The 16,739-nt window shown below is 37.4% G+C and overlaps 1 protein-coding gene across 1 annotated transcript in view; it reads right to left on the reverse strand.

The window, feature by feature from the left end:
* LOC103090211 (glycine receptor subunit alpha-3) overlaps positions 1–16,739 on the reverse strand; it is a 164,206-nt gene that overhangs the window by 123,369 nt on the left and 24,098 nt on the right. The window contains 1 exon segment of the mRNA XM_007471116.1: positions 9,846–9,973. Coding sequence (XP_007471178.1) covers positions 9,846–9,973 — 128 coding nt within the window.

The following is a 16,739-nucleotide window of genomic DNA, read 5'->3' on the forward strand; positions in this document are numbered from 1 at the left end:
TCTTGGTTGCTAGGCTGGAGGTCAGGCCCGAGCTCCTGTTGTGGGAGCTCTGAGTCCAAACTACTGGACTAACAGAGAACCTCAGACACCAGGGAATATTAATCAGAGTGAGGCCTGCTAGAGGGCCGAATCTCAGCACCAAGACCCACCTTTATCCAACTGCCTGAAAACTCCAGTGCTGGATGCCTCAGGCCAAACAACCAGTAAGACAGGAATACAGCACCACCCATTAAACAAACAAAAAATGAAATGACAAAAAAATGTTACAGACGAAAGAGCAAGGCAAAAACCTACAAGACCAAATAAATGAAGACAAAATAGGCAACCTACCCGAAAAAGCATTCAGAGTAATGATAGTAAAGATAAGCCAAAATCTCAGAAACAGAATAGAGAAAATACAAGAAACGTTTAACAAGGATCTAGAAGAAGTAAAGTGCAAACAAACAGTGATGAACAACACAATAACTGAAGTTAAAAATACTTTAGAAGGAATCAATAGCAGAATAACTGAGGCAGAAGAACAGAGAAGTGAGCTGGAAGATAAAATGGTGGAAACTGCCAGGGAGCAGAATAAAGAAAAAAGAATGAAAAGAATTGAGGACAGTCTCAGAGACCTCTGGAACAACATTAAATGCACCAATATTCGAAATATAGGGGTCCCAGAAGAAGAGAAAAAGAAAGGTACTGAGAAAATATCTGAAGAGATTATAGTTGAAAACTTCCCTAACATGGGAAAGGAAATAGTCAATCGAGTCCAGGAAGCACAGAGACTCCCATACAGGATAAATCCAAGAAGAAACATCCCAAGACACATATTAATCAAACTATCAAAAATTAAAATCAAAGAAAAAATATTAAAAGCAGCAAGTGAAAAGCAACAAATAACATACAAGGGAATCCCCATGAGGTTAACAGCTGATCTTTCAGCAGAAACTGCAAGCCAGAAGGGAGTGGCAGGACAGATTTAAAGTGATAAAAGGGAAAAGGCTACAACCAAGATTATTCTGCCCAGCAAGGATCTCATTCATATTTGACGGAGAAATTAAAACCTTTACAGACAAGCAAAAGTTAAGAGAATTCAGAATCACCAAACCAGCTTTACAACAAATGCTAAAGGAACTTCTCTAGGCAGGAAACAAGAGAAGGAAAAGACCTACAATAACAAACCCAAAACCATTAAGAAAATGGTAATAGGAACATACATATTGATAATTACCTTAAATGTAAATGGATTATGCTCCGACCAAAAGACATAGACTGGCTGAATGGATACAAAAACAAGACCCATATATATGCTGTCTACAAGAGACCCACTTCAGACCTAGAGACACATACAGATTGAAAGTAAGGGGATGGAAAAAGATATTCCATGCAAATGGAAACCAAAAGAAAGCTGGAGTAGCAATTCTCATATCAGACAAAAGAGACTTTAAAATAAAGACTATTACAAGAGACAAAGAAGGACACTACATAATGATCAAGGGACCGATCCAAGAAGGAGATATAACAATTGTAAATATTTATGCACCCAACATAGGAGCACTTCAATACACAAAGCAAATGCTAACAGCCATAAAAGGGGAAATCAACAGTAACACAATCATATTAGGGGACTTTAACACCCCACTTTCACCAATGGACAGATCATCCAAAATGAAAATAAATAAGGAAACACAAGTTTTAAATGATACATTAAACAAGATGGACTTAATTCATGTTTATAGGACACTCCGTCCAAAAACAACAGAATACAATTTCTTCTCAAGTGCACATGAAATATTCTCCAGGACAGACTATATCTTGGGTCACAAATCAAGCCTTGCTAAATTTAAGAAAATTGAAATCGTATCAAGTAAATTTTCTGACCACAACGCTATGAGACTAGATATCAATTACAGGAAATAAAACTGTAAAAAATAGAAACATATGGAGGCTAAACAATACACTTAATCTTAAATAACCAAGAGATCACTGAAGAAACCAAAGAGGAAATCAAAAACTACCTAGAAACAAATGACAGTGAAAACACAATGACCCCAAACCTATAGGATGCAGCAAAAGCAGTTCTAAGAGGGAAGCTTAGAACTTCTACCTCAAGAAACAAGAAACGTCTCAAATAAACAACCTAACTTTACACCTAAAGCAATCAGAGAAAGAAGAACAAAAAACCCCCAAAGTTAGCAGATGGAAAGAAATCATAAAGATCATATCAGAAATAAATGAAAAATGAAGGAAACAATAGCAAAGATCAATAAAACTAAAAGCTGGTTCTTGAGAAGATAAACAAAATTGATAAACCCTTAGCCAGACTCATCAAGAAAAAAAGGGAGAAGACTCAAATCAACAGAATTAGAAATGAAAAAGGAGAACAACTGACACTGCAGAAATACAAAGGATCATGAGAGATTACTACAAGCAACTCTATGCCAATAAAATGGACAACCTGGAAGAAATGGACAAATTCATAGAAAAGCACAAGCTTCTGAGACTGAACCAGGATGAAATACAAAATATACACAGACCAATCACAAGCACTGAAATTGAAACTGTGATTAAAAATCTTCCAGCAAACAAAAGCCCAGCACCAGATGGCTTCACTGGTGAATTCTATCAAACATTTAGAGAAGAGCTAACACTTATCTTTCTCAAACTCTTCCAAAATATAACAGATGGAAGAACACTCCCAAACTCATTCTACAAGGCCACCATCACCCTGATACCAAAACCAGACAAAGATGTCACAAAGAAAGAAAACAAGGCCAATATCACTGATGAACAGAGATGCAAAAATACTCAACAAAATACTAGAAAATAGAATCCAACAGCACATTAAAAGGATCATACACCATGATCAAGTGGGTTTATCCCAGTAATGCAAGGATTCTTCAATATACACAAATCAATCATGTGAAACACCATATTAACCATTTGAAGGAGAAAAACCATAATCATCATCTCAATAGATGCAGAAAAATCTTTTGACAAAATTCAACATACATTATAAAAAATCTCCAGAAAGTAGGCACAGAGGGAACCTACCTCAACATAATAAAGTTCATATATGACAAACCCACAGCCAACATAATTCTCAATGGTGAAAAACTGAAACCATCTCCTCTGAGATCAGGAACAAGACAAGGCTGCCCACTCTCACCACTATTATTCAACATAGTTTTGAAGTTTTAGCCACAGCAATCAGAGAAGAAAAAGAAATAAAAGGAATCCAAATCAGAAAAGAAGTAAAACTGTCACTGTTTGCAAATGACATGATACTATACATACAGAATCCTAAAGATGCTACCAGAAAACTACTAGAGCTCATCAATGAATTTGGTCGAGTAGCAGGATACAAAATTAATGCACACAAAATTCCTGCATTCCTATACACTAATGATGAAAAATCTGAAAGAGAAATTAAGGAAACACTCTCATTTACCATTGCAACAAAAAGTATAAAATACCCAGGAATAAACCTACTTAAGGAGACAAAAATCCTGTATTCAGAAAACAATAAGACACTGATGAAAGAAATTAATGATAGAAACAGATGAAAAGATATACCATGTTCTTGGATTGGAAGAATCAAAATTGTGAAAACGACTATACTACCTAAAGCAATCTACAGATTCAGTGCAATCCATATCAAACTACCAATGGCATTTTTCACAAAACTGGAACAAAAAATTTTACAATTTGTTGGAAACCCAAAAGACCCCGAAGAGCCAAAGCAATCTTGAGAAAGAAAAACGGAGCTGGAGGAATTAGGCTCCCTGACTTCAGACTATACTACAAAGCTGCAGTAATCAAGACAGTATGGTACTGGCACAAAAACAGAAATCTAGACCAATGGAACAGGATAGAAAGCCCAGAGATAAACCCACGCACATATGGCCACCTTAACTTTGATAAAGGAGGCAAGAGTATACAATGGAGAAAAGACAGCCTCTTCAATAATTGGTGGGAAAAACTGGACAGCTATATGTAAAACAATGAAATTAGAACACTTCCTAACACCATTCACAAAAATAAACTCAAAATGGATTAAAGACCTAAGTGTAAGGCCAGACACTATCAAACTCTTAGAGGAAAACATAGGCAGAACACTCTATGACATAAATCACAGCAAGATCTTTTTTGACCCACCTCCTAGAGAAATGGAAATAAAAACAAAAATGAACACATGGGACCTAATGAAACCTAAAAGCTTTTGCACAGCAAAGGAAAGCATAAACAAGACGAAAAGACAACCCTCAGATTGGGAGAAAATATTTGCCAATGAAGCAATTGACAAAGGATTCATCTCCAAAATTTACATGCAACTCATGAAGGTCAATATCAAAAAAACAAACAACCCAATCCAAAAATGGGCAAAAGACCTAAATAGACATTTCTCCAAAGAAAATATACAGATGGCCAACAAACACGTGAAAGGATGGTCAACATCACTAATCATTAGAGTAATGCAAATCAAAACTACAATGAGGTACCACCTCACACCGGTCTGAAGAAAAGGGAACCCTCTTGCACTGTTGGTGGGAATGTAAATTGATATAGCCACTATGGAGAACAGTATGGAGGTTCCTTAAAAAACTAAAAATAGAACTACCATATGACCCAGCAGTCCCACTATTGGGCATATACCCTGAGAAAACCATAATTCAAAAAGAGTCATATACCACAATGTTCATTGCAGAACTATTTTCAATAGCCAGGACATAGAAGCAACCTAAGTGTCCATTGACAAAGGAATGGATAAAGGAGATGTGGCACATATATAAAATGGAATGTTATTCATCCATAAAAAGAAGTGAAACTGAGTTATTTGTAGTGAAGTGGATGGACCTAGAGTCTGTCATACAGAGTGAAGTAAGTCAGAAAGAGAAAAACAAATGCCATATGCTAACACACATATATGGAATGTAAAAAAAAAATGGTTCTAATGAACCTAGGGGCAGGACAGGAATAAAGATGCAGACATAGAGAATGGACTTCAGGACACGGGGAGCGGGAAGGGTAAGCTGGGATGAAGTGAGAGAGTGGCATGGACATATATACACTACCAAATGTAAAACAGATAGCTAGTGGGAAGCAGCCGCATAGCACAGGGAGATCAGCTCGGTGCTTTGTGACCACCTAGAGGAGTAGGAGAGGGAGGGTGGGTGGGAGGGAGGGAGACGCAAGAGGGAAGGGATATGGGAACATATGTATATGTATAGCTGATTCACTTTGTTATAAATCTCAAGGCTCTTATTTTTGAAGAGATTTTTCTTGTTAAAATGACCTTGTATTACATAAAAATGAAAATAGAAAATACAGTTTTTTTCAAAATATAACTGAAATTTATTCAAGAAGCATTGTGTCTGGATGGATAGGCATAATTAAAATGGATAAAGAAGATTCTAACACTTTCCCTGAAAATAAATATGGGCAGAAATGGGTAATAGGTACACATTCCATTCTGGGGATAGAATGAGTTATAGAAGAAGAGACTGTATGAAAATTGCATTTGTGATGTGGGAGAAAAGGATTAATATAGAGAAATATTACAGATGAAAGGACAGAAACCACAGAGACATAGTGAAGGCAAACAATGTTATTTCTAGATAAAGAGAATGGTCATTGGAGACAGAATGAAAAAACCTAACGAAAATGCAATAAATATATAGGAGGAATACACAAACAGGTGATTGCTGACAGAGTACTTTCTGCCTGAATCCAAATTAGTTTTAAGGTTATCGAAGACCAACTGAGGGCCTAAACAATAGAGTCAAAGGAAAGAAACAAAATCTAGAAAAAGCTGGTAGATACTCTAGTGAAATAATATTTATTGTCTATGGATGTACTTTTATTTTCTATGCAATTGCTTTTTTTCTGTTAAACTGGTTTCCAGTTTCCAATGATTCCTGGAAACTTCTATTTCAGGATGGAGGATCGAGCATAGTTTTCTTCTCTCCAAATGCATAAAAATATTATTGAATAAAAATGAGACTAGATATATCACACCAAAGAGAATGAGAGGAAAGTCAGAATTGGTTTAATCACATAAAATATAGAAGGCAGAAGAAAATGGTTGACAGACAAAAGAGAGAAAAGTCTAAAATAAATGATGATTAGAACTGCATGGAGAAGGAAGCTAAGTGCTAAGAGGCACAAAGTTCAGGGTCATCATCCACAGGAAATGAGGTGGGTAGTTAGGTGGGGCAGCAGGGGAGGCCATGGACGCCTGTCTCAGGAAGCTCCCTGCTCCCTTATTCATAGTCCCCTAGAGCCGGGATGGCCTGGAATTTCCATGGGTTTGAAGGATGCACATAACTTTTTTTTTTTTTCCTTTTGCAAACATAACTTATTAAGGTGATTGGAAATAATATGATTCTGTAAGCAATGCTGACTTTTTAAATGTTTTCTTTTTCCAGCTTTATTGAGATATAAAAGGCATACAACATTGTGCAAGTTCAAGATGTACAATGTGTTGATTTGATACTGCAATAAGATGATGACTTTAGCATTAGTTAACACCTCCATCGTCACATAATTACTGTTTCTTTTTTGTGGTGAGAACTTTTAAATCTATAATACAGTACTGTTAACTATAATCTCAAGGCTATACATTAGATTCCCAGAATTTATTCAACTTCTCTTTGCAAAAAAAAAAAAAAAAAAGTAACTAGGGAAAACAGGGTTCCTGCCAGTACCTCAAAACGAAAGTCATCACTATTCTGGCATTTGGAGAACCCCAGACCAAAGCCTCACCAAAAAAAGTATAGGGAAAACAGGGTTCCTGCCAGTACCTCAAAACGAAAGTCATCACTATTCTGGCATTTGGAGAACCCCAGACCAAAGCCTCACCACTCAACACTCACCTAAAGCAAAGCTGTGCCCAGGGCAGCATCATCTCTGTCAGATTTCATTTCCCAGAGAGAGAAACAGCAGAAAACTCTCTCTCTCCATACACAGCAGACAAAACATGTATCAGCACCCAGGCAAATCAACTCAGCCCTTCCTCAACGACAAAGCATTTCCATCACATGCAAGAAAACTAATGGCTTAAAGAGAGTGAACAAGATGAATAAACATAATTATTCCTGCAGGAAAAAAAGACATTATTGGGGGCTTCCCTGGTGGCGCAGTGCTTGAGAGTCCGCCTGCCGATGTAGGGAGCGCGGGTTCGTGCCCCGATCTGGGAAGATCCCACATGCCGTGGAGCGGCTGGGCCCGTGGGCCATGGCCGCTGAGCCTGCGCGTCCGGAGCCTGTGCTCCGCAACGGGAGAGGCCACAACAGTGAGAGGTCCGTGTACCGCGCAAAAAAAAAAAAAAGGAAAAGAAATTATTGGGCAGAAAAGAAAAACAGAAGCGGTAGAGTGCAAGAATGGAGGCATCCAGTTAGCAGTCTAGTTAGTGCAAAGAACTTTCATAGCACCTTCTTTGTAAAAGGCCTGGAAAGCCATCAAAGAGATTAAACAGATGCTGACTGGAAGTAACCAATTTTCCTTTTGGAGTGTTTGCCTCAAAGAAGTAGAATTGTGCTGAAGGTCTGTCGAGGCTATTCATCACTAACATTTTTGGACAATTTAATTTTTACCCAATTCAGGTACACGATTTTTACTATTATCATAAAACAACAAACAGATAAACATACAAAATAACACCTGCCTAGCAATGTGCAACACAACCTTCCTGCAGTTTGTGTTGCTTATGCCTGGTACTGTAGTGTTTTCTCTCAAATAGGATTTTTAAAAGGTGTACTTATTTTAGAGAAATGATACAAAATAGTACAAATAAGTATCATAATTTTGTTTAAAGAAAAATGTCTACATCTAGAGTTTTTCAAACTTAGCAGTACATAAAAGAGCAAATACAAAGTTACATTTTTTTTTTTTTTTTTGCAGTACGAGGGCCTCTCACTGTTGTGGCCTCTCCCGTTGCGGAGCACAGGCTCCGGATGCACAGGTTCAGCGGCCATGGCTCATGGGCCCAGCTGCTCCACGGCGTGTGGGATCTTCCCGGACTGGGGCACGAACCCGTGTCCCTTGCTTCAGCAGGCGGACTCTCAACCACTGCACCTCCAGGGAAGCCCCAAAGTTACATTTTAATAAAGTCATTTTATAGTTATTTAATAATTGTTCTTCTCTATGGTCTGGAAGGTAAATTTTGTTTTAATGTAAACCTACTTGTGAAAACAATCACAAATTTAAAATCAGTATTCCAGAAATAAATTTTATAATAATGTGTTTGAGACTGAAATAATTATCAATAATATTATTGTTAAATGTTGATAATTTGAAAGGCGAAAATGCTGTCACATTATTATTATAATTTGCACTTCATTGATTGTTAATTAGGTTGAATATTCTTATTTATTTTCTGCAAATTGTCTGAGAATGTCTCTACTTAGATTTTTTGTTTTCCTCGTACGAAATGTATAAATTCCTGAAAGGTCAAACATACAGATATTTCTCAATTTTATACTTTAAAAACATTTTCCTATTGTCTGATCAGTTATCTAGGTATTTTCTAGGTTTTTTTTTTTTTTTTTAATTAAGATTTTAATCCATGTCCAGTGGTCATGACTCCACGCTTCCACTGCAGGGACATGGGTTCCATCCCTGGTCAGGGAACTAAGGCCCCGCATGCCACACGGCGCAGCAAAAAGAAAAAAAATTTTTTTAATCCATGAAGAAGTGAATACTAAATCATTTAAGTTATTGTAATATATTGTCACATCTGTTTGGCAAATTTCTGTTCCTATTCTTTTTTTTAAAATATATAGTTAATTTTGCTCCTTTAGTTTTTTCAAAAAAACTTAGACTAGTGGAATATCACATTATTGATAAACATGCCCCTAAAGTCTCACAGTATTAATTCCTGGTTTTTGACAAATTGGAAGGGAAAGCATATATAATACCCACTTTAAATTAGTTCATTTGATTCAGTAGGCACATTTTTTAAAAGAGAAAGAAAATAGACAAGGGAATAGAGGGGAAGGTGGTAGGGTGATGATCGAAATAGGTGAAGGAGATTAAAAGGTATGAACTTCCAGCTGTAAAATAAATAAGTCAATAGCGATGTAATGTACAGCATAGGGAATACAGTCAACAATGTTGTAACAACTTTGTATGGTGACAGATGGTACCTAAACTCATTGCGATCATCATCTCATAATGTATAAAAATATCAAATCATGAGATTGTACACAAACTAATGTAATGTTGTATGGTCCAAAGAAGACTAATTGTGAGAGCTATTAACATGAGAATATATTTCTTCTTTCAAGACATATCTTTGACCGATATAGTGCTTGGAGGATTACTGGAAATAAGCTTTAGAATTTGGGGGGAAATCAATTTGAAAATTTATCTTGTTTAATCATCTGTCATACAGAGTGAAGTAAGTCAGAAAGAGAAAAACAAATACCGTATGCTAACACATATATATGGAATCTAAAAAAAGAAAAGGTTCTGACAAACCTAGGGGCAGGACAGGAATAAAGACGCAGATGTAGAGAATGGACTTGAGGACATGGAGGGGGGAAAGGTAAGCTGGGATGAAGTGAGAGAGTGGCATGAACTTAAATACACTACCAAATGTAAAATAGATAGCTAGTGGGAAGCAGCTGCATAGCACAGGGAGATCAGCTCGGTGCTTTATGACCACCTAGAGGGGTGGGATAGGGAGGGTGGGAGGGAGGGAGATGCAAGAGGGAGGAGATATGGGGATATATGTATATGTATAGCTGATTAACTCTGTTGTAGAGCAGAAACTAGCACACTATTGTAAAGTAATCATACTCCAATAAAGATGTTAAAAAATAAAACACGTCATATATTGTAGTAAGTAAAACAATTACCTTTAAAATTGGGTCTAATTCTTGCATCATACCCTGACGTCCTTCCCATTAATTTATCCAGAAAGTCAGAAGGTGACATTGGGGCACTTCGAGACCTTGCACTATCTGTTTCCTTTGTCGCAACCAAGCTGCAAATGAGAAAAAAAATACAGATTTTACCCAAAGAAAAAGTCTTCCTAACAGTTGTTACCTAGAAATAGAAAATAAAAATGCTAAGCAAAAAAAACAAAAAAAAAACCTTTATGTTCAATAAAACAAAAAAATACAGTTTGGGGCTTCCCTGGTGGCGCAGTGGTTGAGAGTCCACTTGCCAATGCAGGGGACACGGGTTCGTGCCCTGGTCCAGGAAGATCCCACATGCCGCGGAGGGGCTGGGCCCGTGAGCCATGGCTGCTGAGCCTGCACGTCCAGAGCCTGTGCTCCGCAACGGGAGAGGCCACGACAGTGAGAGGCCCGCGTACCACACACACACACACACAAAAATACAGTTTGAAAACAATAAAACAAACAAAAAGAGGTTTATATACTATATAGTGAATATTATCATAGTGACAGATAGGTATTTATAGATTTAAAGTCAGAATTTATAATTTTTCACATGTATTCAGTAGTGACAATATTTGAGTTAAGTCTGGAAACAAAGCCACTCCAAATTATTAGGCTTCCAAAATTTGTATTTATCCAAATTTGATTTCTGACTGCAATTTTTAGCTAAAATTATCCTGTTGTTCAGACATAAGAAAATATGAAAGTTCAGCTGTGAAATACAATTCTTATTGCTTTCATAGAGGAAAAGAACATCATCTTTCAAGTTTTGAGAATTGTTCTCAACAGTAATAAAACTTCAGTCCTATAGATTAAACAGCAATGTTCTTTTCTTCAATTAGACTGACTGCTTCCTATATTAGTAACATACTCAGTTAAATTCATTCTGCTTTCACTTGGTGTCATTCATACACAGCACATTTTGTTCAGACCTAAAATTTGTGCATGGAATTTGAGAAATTACCATAAATGTGGTCTGTGCAGTTGGCTATTATGGGATGAGAACCTGTGTCCAGGAAAAGTTAAAGGGTTATTGTATTTTTTTCACTCAAACATTTTCCTTTTTCTGCAGCTGCTCATCCTAGAAGCCCACAAATGACTGAACCCCCGACCAGCTCCTCATTTACCTAGGTTGGTCCCCAGAAGGTCTAGGCCTACTTGCTAATATCAAATGATTCTTTTTATCCACAGAGTTTGCTCAGAAAAGTGAAGCAGGCTTTCTGAACACACATCTGTTTGAAATATTTATATTCAACCTGATGTTACTTCCTGGCGATTGTCAGTCATCACGTCCTCCCAGCTCTGTCACTCAACTTAGAGCATCGCCAAACCCTGAACCTTTGTGGTCACTCTCAGCAGTATCAAGTTATTAAATTCCTCCAGCCAGAATGTTTAATAAGGGAAAATAAACCTTAGAGCCTTCACCATTAAATCGTCTACCACACACATATATTCAGTAATTCATAATCACAACGGTAAAATCCAATATCAATGGTAATGTGAGAACAATATTTCTGAAAGTATAGTATCACAGTTAACAGCACCTATTAACTCTTGCCCTGTTCTAGAGGATATATCTAGTTCTGGACATTCTGAATCACTTATCTTCTCAGTAACTTTCATTCTGTCTTTCTTGCTTTCTCTCTAAACAGAAGCTTCTTCTCTCCCTATTCTTCTGGTTCCATATTACTTTGTAAGCTTTTATCTCTGATTATTACTGGTCAGTTGAACTCCTTGCCAGGCTGATCCCTGGAAAGTTTATTCTAATATCATCATCATCATGATGAAAGGAAAAACGCTACTCTCCTCTCAATAACTCCAGAACTTTCTTCTACCATCTGGTTTTAAGTAACTTTTACCTGCCCTCTTAAGCAGCATTTGTCCACTTTCCATGGCCCAAGAACAGCAGGCAGAAGAAGGCATTGTCAGAGCTCTCCTAGCTACATATTACTGCTTCTAAACTATTCCCTGTATTTCCTTTGCAAAACCCTTCCTTTCAGTTGTCAGAAAATACACTTGTACATTCTTTCACCAACAAATAAACCAACTTACCTGGCTCTGAACCAGTTATACTGTGTCTCTCTACTTTTAAAAACAATTATAGTTAACTATGTACGCTGAATTGGCATTCCCTCACATTTTGCACTGAATGGGGGAGATTATCATAGATTATCCATGTCAGCCCTATATGCAGTGACATGTATCCTTAGAAGAGAGATGCAGAGGTATATTTGATGGCAGGCAGGAGAGGGAAGGCAGTGTGGCCGAGAAGCAGAGATTAGAGTGATGTGGCCATAGCCAAGGACTGCCGGCGGTCAACAGAGGCTGGAATAGGAAGGGACAGAGTCTCCCCTAGAACCTCCGAGGGAGCATGGTCCTCCTCATATCTTGTTTTGGGCCTAGTGAACTGATTTTAGACTTCTGGCATCCAGAACTCTGAGAAAATAAATTTCTGCTGTTTTATGCCACCCAGTTTGTAGTAAATTGTTACAGCAGTCAGAGGAAACTAAAAGAAGCCTTCCTGTGAATTTTTCGTTTTAGTTACTCTACTGTTCAAATCCAAAATTTCTCTGCTGTTCTTTCTGTAATTTCTATCTCTCTGTTGGTATTTTGTATTTGGTGAGATATTATTGTCATACTTTCTCTCCAGTTCTTTGGGCATGGTTTCTTTTAGCTCTTTGAATATATTTAAAACAGCTGATTTGCGGTCTTTGCCTAGTAATTGACTTTTCTGAACTAATTCTGTAAAGTCTAAATTATTTATCGTATATGACTATGCGATATCTTTTCACTTAGCTTAGAGATCAGCTAATAATTGGACAGGGATTTTTTAAAATTCCCAGGACCAATAAATCTCACAGTATTTGCTGGGGGTCCTGAGTTCATGGGGTTTTGCTTCAACTTTGAGTCAGGCAGTTGACAAATCTGCCTTAGCCTTTACCTCCTATTTACATAGGGCCCAAAGGCCCCCAGAGCTGAGAATTCAGGGTCTCTCTGGGTTTTTCCTGAGCATGCATACAGCCCTGGGTGTATTCATTTGCCAGGACTCTCTTAACAAATTACCACTGACTGGGTGGTTTAAACAAAAGAAATTAATTTTCTCACAATTCTGGAGGCTAGGAATCCAAGATCAAGTTGTTGGCAGGGCCAGTTTCCTCTGAGGGCCTCCATCCTTGCTTGTAGGTGGCCATCTTCTCTCTGTGTCTTCACATGGTCCTTCCTCTTTGTGTGTCTATGTCTTAATCTCTTCCTAGAAGGACACCAGTCATATTAGATTAGGGTCCACCAATTTGACTCCATTATATCTTAATTATCTACAAATAAAGTCATGTTCTGAGGTATTGGGAGTTAGAACTTCCACATGTGAAATTTTGGAAGAATGCAGTTCAGCCCACCATACTGAATGCTCACAGCCTTGTACATAATGTGTGGACTTCTAGATGGCCAAGAAGATGTGGAGCTTTTCTAAACCCCTATGAACATATCATTCTGCTGCTTTTTCTTTTAAGATTCATGGTTAGTCTGTTGTTTGCACCCACTGTTCTCTACTGCCTCAGGTACTCATGAAGTTAAAAAATTGACAAACATCTCCAGGAAAGGGTGAGCTCCAAGTTAGGTCAAATAAATGTCTTGCAAGTGGGGTATCCCAGAAAACCTCCAGACAGGTCAAATAATGACAATTTTCCAAGAATATGGTTTTAAAGGAATTCAAACTCCATTCTGTCCCCTCTGGTAGCTACCAGGCTGCTGTTTTTACTGTTATTGTAGGCTACTGGCTTACAATGCTACCATGGAGCTCGAGACAGGGGGTTGGGAATAGGGCAAGTTATAACACCAGAAATCCCACTGTTCTTACCAAGATTCAGATGTTTTTCTTGATTAAACTAATTCGTGGATTACTGAACATCTCTGATTAATTACCAGAGTTCTGAACAAGTTGATTGTCACTTTTTTTGACAGTTTTCTCACTGCTTTTACGGAGGAGGGAATTTACAGAGGTCGGTATTCCACTAATTTTGCTATCACTGATCTGACAGTGTGTTCCTAGATTTCTTTTTATATTTGTTTTTATTGTATTTGTGTTTTAAAGAGCCACACTCCTCACAGCTCCATCCATCTTTCTCTCTGGATAATTGTAGTCACTCCTGTGGTAACAGCTAACTCCCATAATACTATTTTGTAAGACGCTAAAAAAAAATATTTTCTCATAAGTAATGTAAAGATTTGCTTTTAAAAGAAAAGATACAGAGTTTACCTTCTGGGTTTCCCCATAACAAATAGTCAACACTTGTAATTGACTAAATACCAGTAAATATTCTATTAAGAGACATTCTTTTGATGTTATACTTAAAAATTAATAAAATCCTTAATATAATTTGATTAATGAGCTTTGAGAAGACTACATGAAATACACATTGGGCTGAGATGGAGTGAAGGTAGGTAAGAGATGATAAATTATTTTAAAAGTATAATACATAAACTTTTTTTTTTTTTTTTTTTTTTTAAAGTGTTTTTTTTTTTTGGTTTGTTTGTTTGTTTTTAATTTCTTTATTTATTTTGGCTGTGTTGTGTCTTCGTTTCTGTGCGAGGGCTTTCTCTAGTTGAGGCGAGCGGGGGGCCACTCTTCATCGCGGTGCGCGGGCCTCTCACTATCGCGGCCTCTCTTCTTGGGGAGCACAGGCTCCAGACGCGCAGGCTCAGTAGTTGTGGCTCACGGGCCCAGTTGCTCCGTGGCATGCGGGATCTTCCCAGACCGGGGCTCGAACCCGTGTCCCCTGCATCGGCAGGCGGACTCTCAACCGCTGCGCCACCAGGGAAGCCCATACATAAACTTTTAAAAGACTTGTATAAGCTGACAGGTTTACTAACAATACAATTAAAGCAACTTATAACAAAAAGATTGTAAAGATATACTTTCTCATGCCAAAATGCATTTAAATATCTGTTAAATGTTGAAACAATGAATTTTGAGTTCTCATATAATGTTAGGTGCAAAGCACTCTGTTAGGAATCTTAAGTATGTATAACACAAACTTGAATCTGTAGTGTTCACAGTTCAGTAGATTACTCTGTCTGGGCCCATCTGGGTTCTACAGAGAATCCTTGGGAAGGATGAGAGCACAGAAGCTGGGAAGTGAGATTATAGTGAGGAGAATGATAGGCTGGCTCCTTTGTTCCTGCCACTTCAAGCAAAACCGTCATGTTTTATAACAGGGATTCACAACCAAGTTCTGCATAATAATACGTATTAACAAATGAGAAAATTCTGAGCAGAGAAATATTCCAGATTTCTTTACTAGTTATATTTCTTTCAGTGACACAAGAGCCATTCAATGACTTACGGACAATTGATTTTATTTCTAAAGATTCACAGTTTTGACTTAAAAGGAATTATTATTGGCAAAATTACATTGGGTATTTGTAAAAAGCATTTCTACACAGGCTATCCCTTCGCTTCTGAAAATGGTGGAGTCTGTGCATATGGGGAGACTTCTAATCACCTACAACTCTTGCTCTGGTATATTTCTCCTAGAACTTTCTTCCTATTACAGTAATATCTAGCACCATGGAGACTAGCACCGTAGGAAAAATGGTAGACTGTCTTCAGAGAACTGTAATCATTTAAGAGAGCTTATAGTAATAAATACATACATACACAGTATGAGGCTCTGTGTGACCAATCTGAGATCTTACTCTAATTTTTAAATAGTCAATATCATCTATACTTACATATTCAAAAACATTTTTCTTAAGTTGTTAAAACTCAGGGTGGGGGGAGCTACCAATATGATGCAGCAATCCCACTCCTGAGCATATATCCAGACAAAAACATGGTTCGAAAGGATACATGCACCCCAATGTTCATTGCGGCACTGTTTACAACAGCCAAGACATGGAAGGAACCCATCGACAGATGAATGGATAAAGATGTGGCACATATATACAATGGAATATTACTCAGCCATTAAAAATAACGAAATAATGCCATTTGCAGTAACATTAGTGGACCTGGAGATTATCACACTAAGTGAAGTAAGTCAGACAGAGAAAGACAAATATCATATGATATCACTTACATGCAGAATACTTAAAAAAATGATACAAATGAACTTATTTACAAAACAAAAATGGACTCACAGACTTAGAAAACAAACTTATGGTTACCAAAGGGGAAAGGTGGAGGGGGAGGGATAAATCAGGAGTTTGGGATGAACATACACACACTACAATATATAAGATAGACAACCAACAAGGACCTACTGTGCAGCACAGGGAACTCTACTCAATATTCTATAATAACCTAAACGGGAAATAATTTGAAAAAGAATAGATATATGTATACGCATAACTGAATTACTTTGCTGTACACCTGAAACTAACACAACATTGTAAATCAACTATACTCCAGTATAAAAAAAAATTTCTTAAAAGGAAAAATAACTCAGGTTACAGGGAGGCTGTCAGAAGAAATCTAAGTTGCATTTAGAGTGGATTCTGGGGGGTTTTGTTTTATTTTAAGATTTTTTTTTTTGATGTGGACCATTTTTAAAGTCTTTATTCAATTTGTTACAGTGTTGCTTCTGTTTTATGTTTTGGTTTTTTGGCCCTGAGGCTTGTGGGATCTTAGCTCCCGGACCAGGGATCGAATCCGCATCCCCTGCATTGGAAGGAGAAGTCTTAACCACTGGACCACCAGGGAAGTCCCTAGAATGGATTTTGGATAAGAAACTTTATTATGAAGTCCATTTTTTTTTGTCTAAACCTCGTCTTTCAACATATTTATGGCAAGTTACTAAGTTGTTAGCAAATGACTCATGATCAGTATTTTTTTTTTTTTTTTTTTTTTTT

Source organism: Lipotes vexillifer, unplaced genomic scaffold (assembly GCF_000442215.2).
Source record: "Lipotes vexillifer unplaced genomic scaffold, Lipotes_vexillifer_v1.1 scaffold770, whole genome shotgun sequence".
Lineage (NCBI taxonomy): Eukaryota > Metazoa > Chordata > Mammalia > Artiodactyla > Lipotidae > Lipotes > Lipotes vexillifer.